The following is a 19429-nucleotide window of genomic DNA, read 5'->3' as shown; positions in this document are numbered from 1 at the left end:
AACAGTGACGGCAGGCCTGGCCATTGACCAGCTCATCACAGATGCACAGCGCATGCATGCCGTTTATCATCATCACCGTGGATGAGGTGGATTATGTCCTTGTTTTGAGGTCGCATATGCATCTGTTGTGAGCTTAGGATTTTAATACGACTGTTACACGTTAAAGTGAAGCAGGCTAAAGCATTTGACCTTGAGAGGCAAACTAAATCGTGGGAGATAAGATTTGAGTCTGTCCAAACATATTGCTTTTTATGGCCTCAGTAAATGGCAAAATATTTCATATTTAAAAACATTTAGAGATTACATATGTTTAACTTGCAAGTTTTATTTATTTTTCCTTTTGGATTTGGGAGGAAGCCAGAGCTTACTCTGCGGCAAGGCAGCAATTTAACTGAGAGTCTGCCAGCAAAAAAAAGTCTAAAGATGACATGAATAGAAGTATGAAAGAAGATGAGCTGAATTACATTTTATTGTGAATGTTTCAATTTAGTAATGCACCATTTTAAAGTACCATCATGGTATCATAAAGGCTTTTCTATGCACATTTTTTATAAAGTATAATAAAATGAAATTCAGTCTATTTCTTATCTTAAAACCGCTCATTTGAACTTTCAAATTCAAGCTTAGCAATATATTAATCTGACTTTGGCAACCTTTTTCCAATGCAGACAACCTCCAGGCAATACTGCAAATGTATACTCGATTCTTTGGTGGCTGTTGAGTGATAGCTTTCAATAGCAGTCTCTAAAATTAAGTCTGCGCCTTGAATAAGGTCATCTTCTTGTCAGTTTCACATTGTCAGCAATCTAATTCAGAGCAGACGGAAGATGAAAGACACTTGCCATTATCAAGCCCTTCAAAGGCAGTAACGTTATCTGTCATACCTCCATTCATAAACTGTACGACAAGCATCCTCAGGAGGAATCAAAAAGCTTAAAGCTGTTGAAGGGGTCAATGACAGAACAAGGACATTGCTTGAAATGCACCTGAACTCTAGAAGGTCTTAAAGTGTTGGAAATCATCTTGGGGATCAATATGTGGAGGCATATTGGGAAGCTCTTTATTAAAGACTGAATGGGTGTCTTTATACAGTAGGTGGAGTTGGAGCCTCCTTCAGCTGCCATATAGATGGCAACGGTTTGTGATAAATAATCTAAAAGCTGCTTTGCTCGGGCACCGACTGATGGATTTACCAATAGCTTTCCTACTCCGGCTACACGGCTATAGAAAAAGTCTTTGTTGACTTTACCATTGACAAGCTCACTACCTACTGTACCTCTTGGGATTACCCACTTGCCAGTGACAAAGCACAAGAGCTGATTGATTTGGCAGACAAGGTGAAAGGCATGATACTCAAGGACAGCTAAAATAATGCCTTTTCTAAAATAATTCGAGCCAATTTTTAATGTTTTCCTTGAACGCTCCCAGTAGGCACCACTTACGCTGAGTGGAATTCTAGCTGGGTTGAATATTGCCTTCAGTAAATTACTGTTTATTTATGGATGAGGGTTTTCCTAATCCCGTAGGGAGCAGCGGTACTTGAAAAAATGTAGCTTTTTTTTTTTTTTTTTTTAAGTAGACCTTTTCTGAATGATATGTAAATATTGCTTTTGTGTTAAGCACACATTTATGAAATCACAACAAATGTGTAACATTGTTTTATACTGTAGTATGCATTGTAAAAAAAAAAAAAAACTGAAGTTTTGAAATCAGTTTATTAGTAATTAAATTGGTTGAAAAATTTGTAGAATTTCACTTAAATGCTGAAGTTTGCATTCTCACATGGCTGAAGTCACACTAACGTTACATCGTCTCTGGAAATATGCAGTGATGGCCTCACAATTAAGTAAAATATATTTCCATTTTACTTTTAAGAGCTTTTGTGACTTTATTGTGTGGTAGTGTAGTCAAAAAGCACAAGTTGTTAATATTCAATAATTCTGTTCTCATATTTTCACCACTAGCCAATAGAGTGTTTTCAGGACGCATCTTTAATCAGCAATAACTTGCATATTTTGCTGATTATTGCTGCTGAAAATTGTCAATTATTGTCATGTTTTGGGCTGTACTAATCTGTCGGACCAGGATAAACATTTGGAGTACTATAGACTGCCAAAGGTTATAACAAATCAAGGAAAAGAGTGCAAAAGAGTATGGGGAACAAAGGGTGTTTGTGGTTGGCCAAACTGACCCAGGATTTCCAGGGCAAGAACATTCCTGTTTGTTTCCGATCAGGTAGGTGAAATATTAGGCTAATATCTTAATTAATACTGCTCATATGTATCTTTACCACCTGTTAACTTTAGCTTGTCAAAATATTCTAGCCTTCTAGCTTACTAAGCCCTTCTATATATGAGTTAGCAGCTGCCACATGGTTTTCTGTGGTTTAGACAGCATAAATTAGCGAAACAAAGTATTCAGTAGTACCAAATACTTGAAGGGACTTTGGTAGTACATTAACCGTGTAATCCATGCTGTTGTTTACTTCCGAACATCGCCTGCGCATCCGGGTAACTATCCAAATTGTGACGTAAGTGCAAACCCTCTACAAATAAAATATAAACTAGCCTATTCTCTGCAACAAGCAGGTATTACAGCACTTTTACTATATTAATAATACTTTTAAATAATATACACACCGAGTTTTTATCCGTAAAACGGTCACATTTAAATATTTTTAGTGTTAAAGTAGCTTTGACAAGGTGTTAGAGAATATTCTAGTAAACTCACCTCAGCTCACGCTAAGGGGATGATAAAACAGCGGACAAACTAGGCTGCCTCGCAACACTTGTTAACTGTTTGACAAAATGACAGTTTATACTAAATACTGTGAGAAAACCATGAGTATTTTATATTTTAACTGTTAAACACTCACCTGTATCGCGGCACCGCTGTAAGTATATGAATTTCGCGCCTGTTGACTGTAATGAGGAAAGGACTCTGCGCATGCGCACTAACGCTAATGTTTAGTGGCAGCGCAGCTGAAAGCGACCTACAGTGTTAATTTAACACAATACCAAGAATTTACTCTTTTGTAAATGTTAATTAAAGCGTTAATGAAAGTACTACTTAACGTCAAAACCACAGCATCATGTATATATGTATACAACTCTCTCTCTCTCTCTCACTCACACCCACACACACATACACACACACAAACACACTGGTTTGTTTTTGTGAATTGTGGGGATTTCCATAGACTTCTATAGATTTTATACTGACCAAACGATATTGTCTATCCCCTAACCCAACCCTAACCCTAAACCTAGCCCTCACAGAAAACATGTTTGCATCGTTACACTTTCGGATAAACATCATTTACTATTTTGAATAATTTTTTAACATTGTGGGGACCGCAGGCACAATGTCAGAAATTTCAGGTTTTACTATCCTTGTGGGGACATTTGGTCCCCACTATGTAGCAAAAACAAGTACACACACACACACACAAGAATTTCCTGTGTTTTTATTTTTGGTTTTAAATATTGCAAAGAAAAAAGGAAGAAAGGTTGGTTGTTAAACTTTATTTTAAATCAAGCCAAAATGGCAGTCTACATTAGTAAGAAATACAGCATTGTTTATGGCATCAAAATGTTAAATTGTTGTTTAGGGGGGTTATAAATGCAAGAATAAAACGCAAATTCATTTTTATTGACATATAGAAAAACTTTAAAAATGTGAAGAGGTTTGGGATGTAGAAAATATGTTGTGCTGGGCTGAAAACGATGCTTTTTGTTGAAGAATTTAAGTAAGTGATGCGAGGTTAATGGGGTATGTGTAATGGAGGCATTTTTATATTTGGTATTGTTTACATTTGATGTTTTGTATTAAATAATGGTATTTTAAGCTCTCTCTGTCTCTCTTTCTTTCTCTCTCTCTCAGGATTTCCCTCTGTTGAGGTTGGATGATGTGGTAGATGATCAGTCAAATATTGTTGGCTTCTCCATGCTGAACAACAGTCATCCTTTCTACCTAGAGTTCATCAGGAGTCTAAACCTTTCATGGAGGGAAGGTTGTGACCTCAGCCCCTACCCTGGTCCAGCGGTAAGCTTGCATATATATATATATATATATATATATATAATAAGATACATATAGTAAATGAGAAACTCATATCTGACCCTGGACCACAAAACCACTCATAACGGTAAATTTTTTAAAATTGAGATTTATACATCAAGTGAAATCTGAATAAATAAGCTTTCCACTGATGTATGTGTTTGTTAGAATAGGACAATGGTTGGCAGAGATACAACTCAGGCTCTTTAGGTGTATATGAGCTGTTGTTTCTCACTAAGTGTGAGAGTTGGTTAACATTTTTAAATCAAGCAATTAAAACTTAATCTGTCAGAATATGAGTGACAGTGATGTATTTGATTGCATTTGCGTCTAAAATGCTTTTTATATTCCAAGAGACTCCATAATTTCAGTAATATGACTGACATTCCATTGCATTATTTAAACCAGATTTCGCTGAGATTTGCTTAGACGGGGAAAACTGCGAACTGTAAACCATAGTGACTACTAAACCTATGGAATAATGAGACGTTATTTCTGCCAGAAGGTTGTTTCCAGCGTGCCCAAATAGGATGTATGCAACGCAACGTAATTTAGGATCCCCTGTTAGGAAGACAGTTGCTGTAGGGGCCTAACAGACGTGAAGTCTCCTTGTCCCCCTAATGACCTCATTTGCTGTCTTTCTCAATTCTACATTCCTTTATTCTCTTTTTCTTCTTCTTTCTTTCTATCTTCGCCTCGGTGTATCCCTCGTCTCGTGGCTTTCATGCTTTCTCTCCACCTACAGTTGTCATCTGCGCTGATGTTCGATGCAGTGCATGTGGTGGTCGGAGCGGTGCGAGAACTCAACCGCAGTCAGGAGATCGGAGTGAAGCCTCTGAGTTGCACGTCGTCACTTATCTGGCAGCACGGCACCAGTCTCATGAACTACCTGCGCATGGTACGTGTCACCATGGCTACCTTGTTGGCAGCCATTTTCTGACTGCTGCTTTTAATGACTTTAGCATTTAGTCTTTACTGGCTGTATGTCACTTTGATGCTTGTGTTGTCTCTGATGAGCTGTAGAAGCCTAATCATCAGCGTCCTTGCTTTAATCTGGTTTTTATGCTTATTGGCTTTTATAGGCTCTGTTAAAGTCAACATGAATTTGAAATTGACCTTATTTACTTGCTCAACATACTTTCCCGGTCTCGTTGCGCGCACAGCTCATCGGTGCATGTTATGAAAAAAATTCTTTGTAATCTCTGCAGCGGCCCCTTGGCGTCGATAAACAAGATGCAGAGAGTTTATGACGGTTGCTTTTCAATTTACTCTGCAATAAATCTAAACCTTGGCTAATGCGTTATTGTGCATAGAGTGTCGCTGAGCATCATTTAACATCATCAGAAACATTTAGCACAGTTCAGCTCTGTGAAACTACGCAGAAAACAGCAATAACAGCAGCAAATGAACCAACTTAAATATAAAATAAATTATATGTAAATGACTGTATGAATAAAATATCTGTAAAATCTATGTATAAAGATGACACATAAGTCTCATAAAAGTATAATAATAAATAGTTTAAATAATGCAAATTCAATTAGAAACTTGCTGAATTGAATTCACAGGCCTCATACAGTAGGTTATGCTTCTACAACCACAAAACATCTTGTTATACAGCAAATTAATGTTAATTTTAAAATAAATGCATTATTTCACAAGTAGCTGCTTAATGGGCCGCCCTTGTCACAGAGCCCAGGACAATGTTCTTGGTTGTCCCGTCCATCGACAGCCCTGATGATGACCAATGCAGTATGACTTTTATGTCCTCTATGATGATTATACCCAGCCACAGTAATTTTACAACTCACATTAGTTTCACAGCAATTATAACAGTGCCCTTAACACCAGATGTGCATTGTTTATTACAACCTGTCTGAAGGTCTGCTTGTGTTTGATCATTTTAATGCAGCTATTACACACTGCGAAGATCCTCTAGACGATGTTTGTGTTGTCTAGGCACAAGTGCGCTCTTTCATTCATTGTGTCCCTCCATCTGTTTTGCAGTTTGTCCATCACTCCATCATTTCAGCACTCCATTTGGCACCATCTCCGCGCCTCCTCTCGTCCACCATTCTCGGTTTGTCTCCATAACTCCCAGTGTTTACCTCCCTTGCCAATAATAATGAAAACAGTCATTATTTTTGCGATTGCATTTGGTGATGCCGGTGGAGCAGAAGAGACACTTCACCTTAACTTTCTTAATCATCTCAAAGTTTTCCTCTCACTTGTCCTCTGGCTGTCTCGCTCTCTCTTTCTCCGCCTGCGCTATAATTTCTACCTTAATATTGTAGGTCAAAATTAATGCTATTCGTCATTCTTGTTTGTTACCCTTGGTTTAAATCCCCCTCTCTCTTTTTTCATTTTAGGTAGAGTATGACGGCCTAACAGGCCGCGTGGAGTTTAACAGCAAAGGCCAGAGGACCAATTACACGCTGCGTATTCTTGAGAAATTTAAGGGGGGTCACAAAGAGGTAATGTGCACACACACACACACACACAAACTCATTCTCATGAACACTAACTCCGGATTTTATCCGGAATCACAGGAGAGGTTGTGAGGTCTAATGAATGGGTGGTAGCTGGAGTAATCACCACTTCACTCCTCTCTTATTGATCATAGTATTGATCCCTCGCTTCATGCTCTTTTATCTCTCCTTCATCCCCTCGTCTTATTCGCTCAACTCGTTTATTCCTGCCAGTTTCCCCCCTGCGAGATCAAACATGTTTTTAAATGGGTCACAATTGATTTCATATGATTTAGGTCTTTCAGTGCAGATTTGTTCATGAAAGTAGACCTAACTGTGCTTAGTCTTTCTTATTATTTTTTACTTCACACGTGCAGATCGGTGTGTGGTATTCCAATAACACATTGGCGATGAACTCCACGTCGTTAGACATCAACACGTCTGAGACCTTAGCCAACAAGACGCTCATCGTCACTACAATACTGGTAAGAACTTCTCCAGATATGACTCTGTGGGCTTTGTTGGTTTGGCAGCAGATAATTGTGAATTATAGGGGTTTTACAAACTTGGCACTTACTTTTACAAGCTTTCCAGATTCAAATCTTGCACATGAACAGGCAAAATCTTTTTAGAGCACCTCTCCAAACCCAATTCTGCATTAAGGTGTCTTAAATGTTATTATGGACTTTAGAAATGTTTGTAAAAGTAATGATTTATTTAAAGCAGGGAGGATATGAGAGAATTCAGAAGCCATGTTTGCTTACACAGAGCTTATGTAGTGTGATAATGTTGTTTCTTGAGTTTATGATTGTATTAAGAGCTTACTAGATCCCAAACTAAAAATCTCAAAACATAAATTAAAGGGATAGCTCACCCAAAAATTAAAATTGTCATCATACCTACATCAAAGTTGGAAGAATGTAACCAAACAGTTGACGGTAACCACTGACTTCCACAGTACTATGAAAGTCAATGGCTGTTTGGTTACCGACATTCTTCAGAATATCTTCTTTTGTGTTCATCGGAAGAAAGAAATTTGTTCCGATTTGGAACAAGTGGAGGGTGAATAAGTGATGACAATTTTAAATGTTGGGTGAAATATCCATTTAAGACTAGATTCATTCATGCAGTCACAAAGTAGGTGTTTAAGCAAACCTACAATTTTAGCAAACCTACACTGTTCTGTCGAATGCATTATGAAAGTAATGCTAAAGTCAACATCAAATCAAAATGGATCTTATTTACCTTCTTAATGCACTTTCCCAGTCTAATTGTGGAAAATTCATTAGTGCACATTTTTCTAACTCGAGCTGTTGGATGATATTAACCAAGTTGACGTTTAAAGGATTAGTTCACTCCAGAATGAAAATGTCAAGATAATTTACTTACCCCTATATCAGCCAAGATGTTCATGTCTTTCTTTCTTTCTTTAAGTGATAAGAAACTAAGGTTTCTGAGGAAAACATTCCAGGATTTTTCTCCATATAGTGGACTTCAACAGGGATCAACAGGTTGATGGTCCAAATTGCAGTTTCAATGCAGCTTCAAAGGGCTCTACACGATCCCAGCCGAGGAAAATGTGTCTTATCTAGCGAAACGATCGTCGATTTTCTAAAAAAAATATATACATTTATATACTTTTTTAAACACAAATGTTCATCTTGCATTAGCTCAACCTCATGCATTACGTAATCATGTTGGAACGGTCATGCATGACAGAAGTACTGACATAGTGTTTACAAAGCAAACAAGCAAAAAAAAGTCTTTACAAAAAGGTTAAAAAAAAGATGTCAGACACACTTGAAGTTGGAGGAGAAAGTGACATTGAGTTTTTTGCCCTACCCGACCTTTTTGAACTGAAGTACAAAAACTAACCACGCGTGATTACATAATTTGTGAAGTTGTAGACACACATAGCAGATTTCTAGAAAATGACCAGTCATTTTGCTAGATAAGACCTTTATTCCTCGGCTAGAATCATGTAGAGCTCTTTGAAGCTGCATTGAAACTGCGATTTATACCTTCAACCCAATGATCCCCACTGAAGTCCACTATATGGAGAAAAATCCTGGAATGTTTTCCTCAAAAACTGTACATGAACATCTTGGAGGACATGGGGGTGAGTAAATTATCAGGAATTTTTTTATTCTGAAAATAAACTAATCCTTTAAAAAACATTGTTTTTAAGCGTCACTTGATATACCAGCTTTCGGTCTCATTCCTTTCTAGTATATAACACTCATGTCCAAGTTTCTAATCAGTTCCAGATGGATACATTGCATTTTTTCTCATTTAATGTCATGTTTCATTCTGCAATATGCCCCGTTATGAAAGTAGAGTGGATAATAACACAAAAAAATAAAAATATAAATTAAAAACAGCATATGATAGTTGCAATAGTTTCTATAGTACCTTCATTGATTGCATCCATATTCACTGCATCATTATTCATTTCACTATCATACAATGTTGCTTCCAGGAAACAAACAGATTTATACAATTCCTAATAACATAATGTATCTGACTCTAATTGTTTTAAAATGTTTTACTCTTTATTTGTTCTGTTTTTTTGAAAAACAATCTCATGGCATACCAAATCATCCCTTTATTATTAATTACATTATTTGCATCATGTGCTTGCAAAATCAAGAAAATAGGTTTGCCATCCATATGCGACATCATACTGTAGAAGATATAATACATTCAAAGCAGGAAGCTGCAGCCAAAAAGGAACCTTCACATGTCAAGGCCAAGGAAGCACCGTTTTACTGAATTTTACTGCCATTTCATGGCTTAACACCAATCAAAATGCCACTTCCACTGTATGGCTATTGACTTTCATTGAGTTTATGGCGCTTCACTGTATAGAAATTGAGAGTGGAATATTAGAGCGTTAAATGTTGCCATCGTCCTGTTTTATAGGAAGATCCATACGTGATGCGCAAGGCAAACTACCAGGACTTTCAGGGTAACGATCAGTACGAGGGATTCTGTGTGGATATGCTTCGGGAGCTGGCAGACATACTGAAATTTTCCTTCCGGATCAAGCTGGTGGATGATGGGCTGTATGGAGCTCCAGAGCCTAATGGGTCATGGACTGGCATGGTGGGGGAACTCATCAACAGGGTATGCATGTCTGGGCGCACGTCCATAATTAAACTCTGTGGACACATTATGTGAAAGTAGAGACACTTTCCAGTCAGCCTGACCCTGAATGAAACTCTTGGGCTTTTAGATTATGGAATTTATTTGTTTTATATGCATTAAAAATGCACATGCCTTGTGGCTTATTGCTTTAATAAAGCTGCAGCAACAGGAATATGACAAAATGCACAATGTTTAATAAGTTATTACATTTATTATTATTAATAATATGAATAAACAAGTATTTATAGTTGCCAATTTAGAGTTTAAAAATCTATTGTAAATGTATGTTTATTCATTAAAAATGTCCTAACAATCATGAATAACCTCCAATCATTTATATTTAATATCATATATTAAATGCATTAGACGGTATTAAATGTAATGTTAAATATAATATATAATATATACACCTAAGAATCTATTTTTTTTATTCCAAAGCTAAAGTTAAATGTATTAATATTAATAATCTGAATAAACAATTATTCATTGTTACTTTAAATACAGTCTGAATTTACAGTTACTATGTATATTACATATTATATATAAATGTTTAATAATGTCATATACCTTATTTTAAAATCATAAAACGAAACTAAAACACAAATTTATTTTTATTAAAATTCTTTTTTTATGTTTGCATGCTTGAATGCAACTAGCAGGATTTCCACACTAGACCCCTGCCAGCTGATGTTTCCATTAGAGCAACGATTACTGATATTAGCACTATTCGCACTAATGCTAAAAATAATGGCGGCGGAAATAAGAACTGTAATGTCATTCTATTAACCCCAGTGTGGGCAGGTCTCGGCAAAGCCCTTTGAAATACGCCAACACACACATACTAATCATTTCCTTCTCTGTCTAATTATTCCGTGGCACTATACCATTACAGCTGCTAACACCAGTGTACAGTTGGCACGTTGATGTGTGTGTAAACCATTTGCGCACACATACCGCCCATCTTTCTCCATGGACTTACACTTCAGCTCTTCCCTGACACCAGCGTTTGATGGTTTACAAAGCTATCTCTCAGCAATCAATTAGGCAGTAATTAAGCAGATTGAGAGATATCTAGGGGACACTTGGGTTTTTTGAGCAGAATAAACTGCTATTGATCACCTCTACTGTTGGGGAAACTACTTTGCTTGACAGACTACAAGCTACTCATGATTTAAAATAGTTCAGGTTGACAAGGGTAAACTACTAGCTTCTGATAAAACCAGCTAATTACATTAAAGCTATTCGGAGGGAATATCAAAGCTGTTTAAAGGAATAGTTAAGGCAAACATGGAAATTGGCTGATCATTTGCTCATCCTCAGGCCATCCTGGATGTAGATTTTGTTTGTTCATCAGAACAGATTTGGAGAAATGTAGCATTGCATTACTTGCTCACCAATGGATCCTGTGCAGTAAATGGGTGCCGTCAGAATGAGAGTCTGGACTGCTGATAAAAATGTTGCAATAATCCACAAGTAATCTACACCACTTCAGTCTATCAGTTAACATGATGTAAATAAACAAATCCATCAAGATGTTTTTAACGTCAAACCATTGCTTCCAGCTAAAATACGAGTCCACAATCCATAATATTGCGTTTTCCAGTGGAAAATGTCGCCAAGTCTGAATCAGGAGAGAAATATGCACCGATTACAAACAAAAACAGTTCTAAAATTCTTTTACCTAAATAAGAGGGATCATACAAAATGAAGGTTATTTATTATTTAGTACTGACCCGAATAAGATATTTCACATAAAAGATGTTTACATATAGTCCACAAGAGAAAATAATAGTTGAAATAATAAAAATGACCCTGTTCAAAAGTTTACATATGCTTGATTCTGTTGTATATTCTGTGTATTGCAGAAGGTTCAAACACTCACTGATGCTCCAGGATAAAAAAATATGCACTGAGAGCCGGGGGTGTAAACTTTTGAACGGAATGAAGATGTTTACGTTTTTCTTATTTTGCCAAAATATCATATCGTTTTCATTTTGTACTGCCCTTCAGAAGCTATAGAAGATACATGTTTCCCAGAAGACAAAATAAGTCTTCAAATTCAAAAAGTTTTCATCCCCAGCTCTTAATGCATGGTTTTTCCTTCTGAAGCATCAGTGAGTGTTTAAACCTTCTGTAATAGTCTCTCAGTTGTCCTCAGTGTGAAAGGATGGATGTCAAAATCATACAGTCATTGTTGTTTAAATCAGTCAAGGGTTTAAATGCACATAAATGCTGAAAAAACAGAATTTGTGTGACTGGAAGGATTTTTCTGAAGAACAGGGCGTAGTTTAACTGTTCAGGACAAACAAGGGACTCATGAACAACTATCACTAAACAAAAAAACGCAGCTGTGGATCATTTAGGTAACAACACGGTATAAAAATCAAGTATTTTTATAAATTCAACTATTATTTTCTTCTGTGGACTATATGTAAATGTCTTTTATGTGAAATATCATATTCAGGTCAGTACTAAATAAAAAATAACATGCATTTTGTATGATCCCTCTTATTTTGGTAAAATAATGAACATTTTGCAGATTCTGCAAGGTGTATGTAAACTTTTGACTTCAACTATATATATATATATATATATATATATATATATATATGTATCAGGGCCTTTTTTTAGAGGCAATTCTTCCATTGTAATATGATTGGATATGATGACTGGTTATGTTCGGTTGTGATTGGTTCATGTATTAAATATTACCTCTTGTCTTTGTGTGCGTTCACAAATCAGCCTGAATTAACAATATAATGCTGTTAATGGGATAACTAATTTAGAAAAGTAAGTAAACAACTCACTCAAGTAAGTAAGTTAACCGCTCATAAGCCGAGTAATCAGCTTGGTGAAATTTAAAGTAAATCTCTCTGTCTGTGACCAGTATTTACCGAGTTTTGATGACTGATGATCCGAAAAATTAAAAAATAGTTAAGTTAATTATTAAAAAGAATAGCTGAACATCAGTTCACAAATGAAGTATATTGTTTAAATTCTTACTGTCTTGAATTATTATTTTGGAATAAATGTAAAATGCTTAAAAGCACTAACTTGATGAGATTCATAGTTGGCTTTAATAAACAGAAGATTGATTATATTGTTAATGTAAAACTATAAAATAGTTTAGTTTGGAAGTAGTGTTTATTTAACTGAGAAAGCGTGACTGGCACATGAATTTACATTTGATTTAAAAGTTTGTTTGGGAGTTACTCTCACAGTACTGAAAAATGTGGTTAAGGGCAACATTTTCAGCCAAAAATTAGGAATTTTTTATGCGTTTTGCCTGTTAGTTTACACAACAACAACATTTTGGGGACTGAAAATGCATAACTTGGAAAATGGGTTTCAAAGTGCAAGTTTTTGAAAAAAACACTGTTATCGTTTCCGTGTAAACACCCAATAAGAAAATCGTCATGTGCGTGCATAGTACAAGTTATATATGTAGACATGCGCAGTATGTGACGGTTTTATAGGTAAGCGGGAATAAACAGCACGCCAACTACTGGCCTGGCATACGTAATACACTGTTCGCGGATATGTGTGAATGTGAATCAATTTGAAAACGTTGTCGTGTATATGTGAAACTTTTTAAAAACGCAAGGAAAAAACCTTTCCGTTTTTGACTACATCGTTGTTGTGTAAACGTAGCCTAATTTAGTGGCCTCCCTGCTTTCAGTTAGCTGCTGTCACCCACTCTTCCTGGAGGAAGGAAAGAAAAAGGGCAAAATAATGCCACAGTGGGTTTTTTTTTATTCATTATTGTTCGTTTCCTTCCTCAGGAACTTTCACTCTTGTGCTTTTTTTTTTTTTTATTCTCTCCCCGTTCATTTTTCATGCGTATCCCAAGTTCCCTTCATCTCTCAAGGGCACAATATTCCCTGTATCCTCGCTGGAAGCCTGTCTTTACCGTATCTGTGTTCTTAACCATTCCTCATCGCCCCTTTCTGTATCTGTTTCTTCTCTCAAGGACCGCCGCTTTATTTCTCCCCCTCGCTCTTTTCGTTTTCGTAGGGCAGTATTGCACTCTTTAGCCCTGTTTTTCTATATCTCTCCTTCCCCGTAATAAATAAATCTCTTTCCTTTTACCCAAGGACTCTCATATCAAATTCTTCCATCAACCCAGGCTTCTTCCAGTGCACTTACATCCCTTTATTATCTGTCCATTCATCCATCCAGCTGTCCAGCCTTGACTTTCCCCTTTTCAATTCTTCGCCCATCTCTGTGCTCCTTCTCCTTGTGTTAAATATCCTTTTTCTTTTCTCTGCCACTCCTTGTCTTCATCAATGAGGCTCAGATAATGTCAAACGCTTTTCTTCCCGAGTGGTTCTTGAAACCAAGGTCAGTGTTTAGCGTGAGAACATATGTGGAGCGCAAACAACACGAAACCAAATCACAGGCCTGCTTCCAGTCAAGCATTTTACAACTGACAGCGGTATGCTAATGAGCTCTTATCAACATCGCTAAACGCTAAATTATCATCACAACAGAGAGGGTTCGTAGTTATTGGTATTCAGTAAAAGTTATGGTATAAAAGCCTTGAAGCATACTGTAGGTATACCAGAAGTCCACCAGGTTTATTGTAGATCATTTTTAAAATACTTTCTCTTGTGCATTTAGTCTTTCAAATGTCTCAGTGACTGAAAGTCGCTCGATTTAACTGCTTTCAAATTATAGAGGAAGTTCTTGTATGCCTGATTTTACTCAGTATGAGTCAGCCATTTCTATAAAGGTTTTTGTAAAAGCTAATCTATGAATAGAGCACTTATTTCTGTGTTAAAGAAACCAAAATCAGAATAGGTTTTTGTGTCTTTTGATGTAGTTAATGTCCGTTTGAGGTCATTTATGTGCTACTTTGTCCCAGTTAACTCTGTTATTAGACATCATGGGTGACAAATACCTTTCTGCAATAGTATTGGTTAGCAAAAATGCTTTTGCATGATGCTGTGTCAGTATTAGCAGAAACTGCTGTTATATCAGAGAGCAAAGTGACTGAGTGCACTATATCAAACTAGCATTGCTAATTGTCTCTGTTTCTTTGTTTGTTGCAGAAAGCAGATCTGGCGGTGGCTGGGTTTACCATCACGTCAGAGAGGGAGAAGGTCATCGATTTCTCCAAACCTTTTATGAACCTTGGCATTAGTATCCTGTACCGCGTCCACATAGTAAGGCACATTTGTACTATACTGAATTGTGACTTGATTTTATATACTGGAAATGATTTTATATGCAGCTAATAGCTCAAAGAGCACAGTTCCATTTAATATAAGTAAATGAAATGTTTAAACACTCAATCCCAGGTGAAAAACAAGTGCACTTTTTTTTTTTTTTTTTAATGTTCTTAGAGTGCTCTGTTTTCATGCACTAATTTTGTACTTAATATATTAAAATTATTTTTTAGTACTTATTAAGATAATCGTAAGAACATCTAAGTGTATTCAAATGTACACATTTTGGGACACAATGAATTTGAACTAAAATGTGCTTATTTTAGTCATGCTATCACTGTATTTAAAAAATGTATTTAGTTGCCACTTGTAGTACACTTAAGCCCATCTTTCACACACTAGTGGACTCAAGTGTACTACAAGTGGTAACTAAATACATTTTTTAATACAGAGATAGTACTTTAAAAGCACATTTTAGTTCATATTCATGGTGTCCCAAAATAGCACACTTGAGTACAAAAAGAAGTACTAAAGAATATTTTTTAGTATATTTTAATTACATTATGGAAGTGCACTTTTTCCGCCTGGAATATATCATGCATGTATAGTGTTCTTGAGTTAGTATCACAAAACCCATGTCAAGAACATTAATAATTAATAATAATAATACTAGTAATAGTAATAGTAGTAATAGCAATAATAATAATAATTTGTTTTGATTAGTGTTTACTTATTTTCTCACAAAACCTATCAAGAAATGTATAATAGTAATAATCCTCAGGTATAATAATAATAACAACAATAACAATCTTCAATATTTATTGTTTTTGTTAGTTTCTCTCTGTTAAAACCAGCCATAATTATTATTATTTTTAGTAGTAGTAGTAGTAATAGTAGTAGTAGTAAAAAATTTTATTAGTTTAATATTATTGCAGATATTTATAATAATAATAATAATAACTATTATTATTATTATTATTATTATTATTATTATTATTAGTGTTGTCATTTACTTTCTCTCTCTTAAAACCAACTAAGAACATTTCTAAAACAATATTAATTTATAATAATAAAACAAGTAAACATAAATATTAATTATTATTATTAGTATGGTTAGTATTAGTTTATTATTATTATTATTATTATTATTATTATTATTATTATTATTAAAAATAATAAGAATCGTTGTTGTTTTGATTAGAGTTTACTTATTTTCTCACAAAACCTATCAATATATGTAATAGTAATAATTCTTATGTATAATAATGATAACAACAATAACAATCTTCAATATTTATTGTTGTTGTTTACTTAGTTTCTCTCTCTTAAAACCTGCCAAGAACATTTCTAATAATACTATTAATTTATAATAATAAAACAAGTAAATAATAATAATAATAATAATTATTATTACTATTATTAATTATTATTATTTTTAGTTTAATATTATTGCAAAATTTATTTTATTATTATTATTATTATTATTATTATTAGTGTTTACTTATTTTCTCACAAAACCTATCAAGAAAATTGATGATAATAATAATAATAATAATAATAATAATAATAATAATAATAATACTCATTTCTAATAATGATAACAAGAAAAATGCCTACATTTTATTTGTTGTTGTTACTAATATTAATGTTTACTTATTTTATAATTATTAGTATTATCATTATTATGAATTTTTTTTTTTATCCTCAGTTATTATTTACAGTGTCTTTTTTAATCATTACTGCATAATTTGACAATTTCTTTAAAGAAGAAAGGTAAATAAAACTGTTTTAAAAAAAAAAAAAAAACACTTTTGATCATAATGAAATCGGGAAAGTTCTAAAATATACTGAAGATAACATTTGTGGAAATTTCCAGTTCATTCCTATAGGACGTGCCGAACTGCTTGTCTGAATTTGTAACAGTAAGTATGGGGATGGTGCTTAGTGAAGAATTTTCATAAGATTTGTTTGAATTATGATTCACCATTTCTTGCATTAAAACCTTAGCTCAAAAACTAAAACGAAGTGCAAGTATAACAGCATCAGTTCCCTGAGAAGACGTGAATTTATCAGATGTACACCTTCATTGCATAGTAAGTCGCTTCAGATAAAGGCACCTGCCTGATGCATAATGCATAAATGCATAAATGAAAACTTGTGCATAATGTTTTGTCAGTATCAAAAACAAACTTTTACCCAATCTTCATATGAAAGCGTGCGCTAAACAGAACAACAACAAACAGCAATTGTATCAGGAAAAGCTTTCAACTGTTTGGAGAGCATCTGCCTGTTGGAGTGGTAAAAGCATTGTTTGTATTGTTTATATGCTTTCTACAGGGCAGGAAGCCAGGTTATTTCTCCTTCTTGGATCCCTTTTCGCCAGCTGTCTGGCTGTTTATGCTTTTAGCCTATCTGGCCGTTAGCTGTGTGCTCTTCCTGGCTGCCAGGTAGCACACTGTCACTCAATACGCACAGATCTATTTTGAATATCATTATATTCACAGTCCAGTGTTCTTCCTGAAGTATCAGTAGTCTGTCTTTGGCTTCTTTGTTTGTTTGTCAGGCTGAGTCCTTATGAGTGGTACAACCCTTTCCCGTGTTGGCGGGACCGCAGGGACCTGCTGGAGAATCAGTACACGCTGGGGAACAGCCTGTGGTTCCCGGTGGGTGGTTTCATGCAGCAGGGCTCAGAGATCATGCCCCGGGCTCTGTCCACACGCTGTGTCAGCGGTGTTTGGTGAGTGTGGCAATGTTTCGCACATCCTTTGAGGCGTAAGAGATCATGCAGGAAGTGTGTGAGCATGTGGAAAGACACTCCTTCACAACAAGTGCTATATCAGTATCGACACCAGCTGCTTCTGCAGTCACGATCCAAAAGCTTACATGGGTGACAGCGTTAAACTAGAACTAAACCTATTAGTATCTGTTTTCGTTTTAGATTTAGAAAATTAGAAATGTTAAAATTGTGGGGGGTGGGGGTCTGAGTTAAAATATATTTTAAAAAAATTATTTTCTCTGGATATTTTTATGTTATCTTCATTGTTTTGTTTTGTTTTTTGTAATAAAAATGTTTATAAAAAAAAAATCTATTTAGAAATATATTTAAAAAAGAAAAAAGAAAAGTAGCACTATGTTTTATTGTATATACCACATATAAAAATCACATAAAATAGTAAAACCTAAAACTGAATAAATTAAATATTACAAATTAAATTGATTTATAAAATAAAATAAATGCTAATTCAAAATATTATTGTAGTATTACAGATAATATTAAAATAACACTGAGGATGATTTTTGAGTTTGTAAAACCTGTCTGTGCCCAATAATTATTTTCAATTAAAAAGGTGTTATGTGTTTTTATTAGATATTAGATATTAGGTATCAGATGGTCCTTGTTTTAAAGGATACATTATAATAGCTTTATATTTTGTGTGGTTACTCTTTAATTGTTTTAGTGTTAGAATATGATTTTAAAATGTCTTTTTAACTCCTCTTTTATAATAAATGCATAAAACATGTTTATTAGATTAAATCATACTTAATTATACTGTACTTTTACCAGTTGACCAGAAACATATTTTTAATTTATATATATATATATATATATATATATAAATTTGTGTTTTTTAATAACAAAGAATCACCATATATATTATACATTACAAAAAATTTTTTTAATGTTTTTATTATTACATTTACATTTATTACATTTTATTAATTTTCCAAAAAAGTCTATACTTTCTCATGAGGAAAATGAGACATGACAATGGAGAGTATTAATTTTAAGTATTAATTTTTGTAATTAAGAAATAAAAAATATTTTTTATTTTCATATTTAAATGCAAATTTAATTTGTATGAATATTTATATATTTAATTGACCGCTTTCTGGTGTTAAAAATCAACACATACATATTATCAAAATCTACTTAAAGGTTGATTAACACCAAGATCAGCTCTTTATTTCAGGACATGTTTAAACATAAATAAAATACAGTTTTATTTTTTAAGATTTCATGTCAAGTGCCTTTAACTGAATATCCGCTCATATCTTATTTGCTGGTAGGTGTTTTTTTTTTTTTTGGACAAGCGGCCACAAAAATGACCTACTTGGTGTGAAAATTTTCTGCAGGGCAGATTTTCACACATGGCGATGCATTATTGCAATTTATCGTGAACTGAAAATCTGTTCCCCATGTAAAGAGACCTTTAAGAGTGTGTCTTTTCTCACTTATTGAAAGTTTGTTTGGGCACGTTTGTTTTGTGTGCCGACATACTGTATATTGTGTGCTTCACTCTTTTGTAGTGGATTCCTAGATTAGTCTCCCACCTTGAATGGTGTAACTCTTAGTTCGTTTTGCTCTGTCTGCTATCAAGTCAAGCTGTCTTCTGTTCCATCTCTTCAATTTCTGTCCTGCGCCGTGCTGTTGAGGTCATTTAAGTTGAACGACCACTTTTAGGAAGAGTAACAATGGAGTTGAAATGATTCGATCTGTGCATGCAGTGGAAGCCGAATGTTTAATCATCTGTGGTGTGAATAAACACAATAGATGCCACTTTAATCCCACACTGGGCTGACCCAGAA

General features: G+C 34.6%; 1 protein-coding gene across 2 annotated transcripts in view; it reads left to right on the top strand.

Moving 5' to 3' along the window:
- Positions 1–19429, top strand: part of LOC127182148 (glutamate receptor ionotropic, kainate 5) — a 118810-nt gene that overhangs the window by 76640 nt on the left and 22741 nt on the right. For both annotated transcript variants that reach the window (XM_051137284.1, XM_051137283.1), the window contains exons 10-17: positions 3883–4044; positions 4805–4957; positions 6429–6533; positions 6905–7012; positions 9450–9653; positions 14726–14839; positions 17180–17289; positions 17406–17579. In XM_051137284.1, coding sequence (XP_050993241.1) covers positions 3883–4044; positions 4805–4957; positions 6429–6533; positions 6905–7012; positions 9450–9653; positions 14726–14839; positions 17180–17289; positions 17406–17579 — 1130 coding nt within the window. The remainder of the gene's footprint in view (positions 1–3882; positions 4045–4804; positions 4958–6428; positions 6534–6904; positions 7013–9449; positions 9654–14725; positions 14840–17179; positions 17290–17405; positions 17580–19429) is intronic.

Source organism: Labeo rohita, chromosome 19 (assembly GCF_022985175.1).
Source record: "Labeo rohita strain BAU-BD-2019 chromosome 19, IGBB_LRoh.1.0, whole genome shotgun sequence".
NCBI lineage: Eukaryota > Metazoa > Chordata > Actinopteri > Cypriniformes > Cyprinidae > Labeo > Labeo rohita.
Note: the sequence above shows the minus strand (reverse complement) of the source record. Positions and strands in the feature narration are given on the sequence as shown.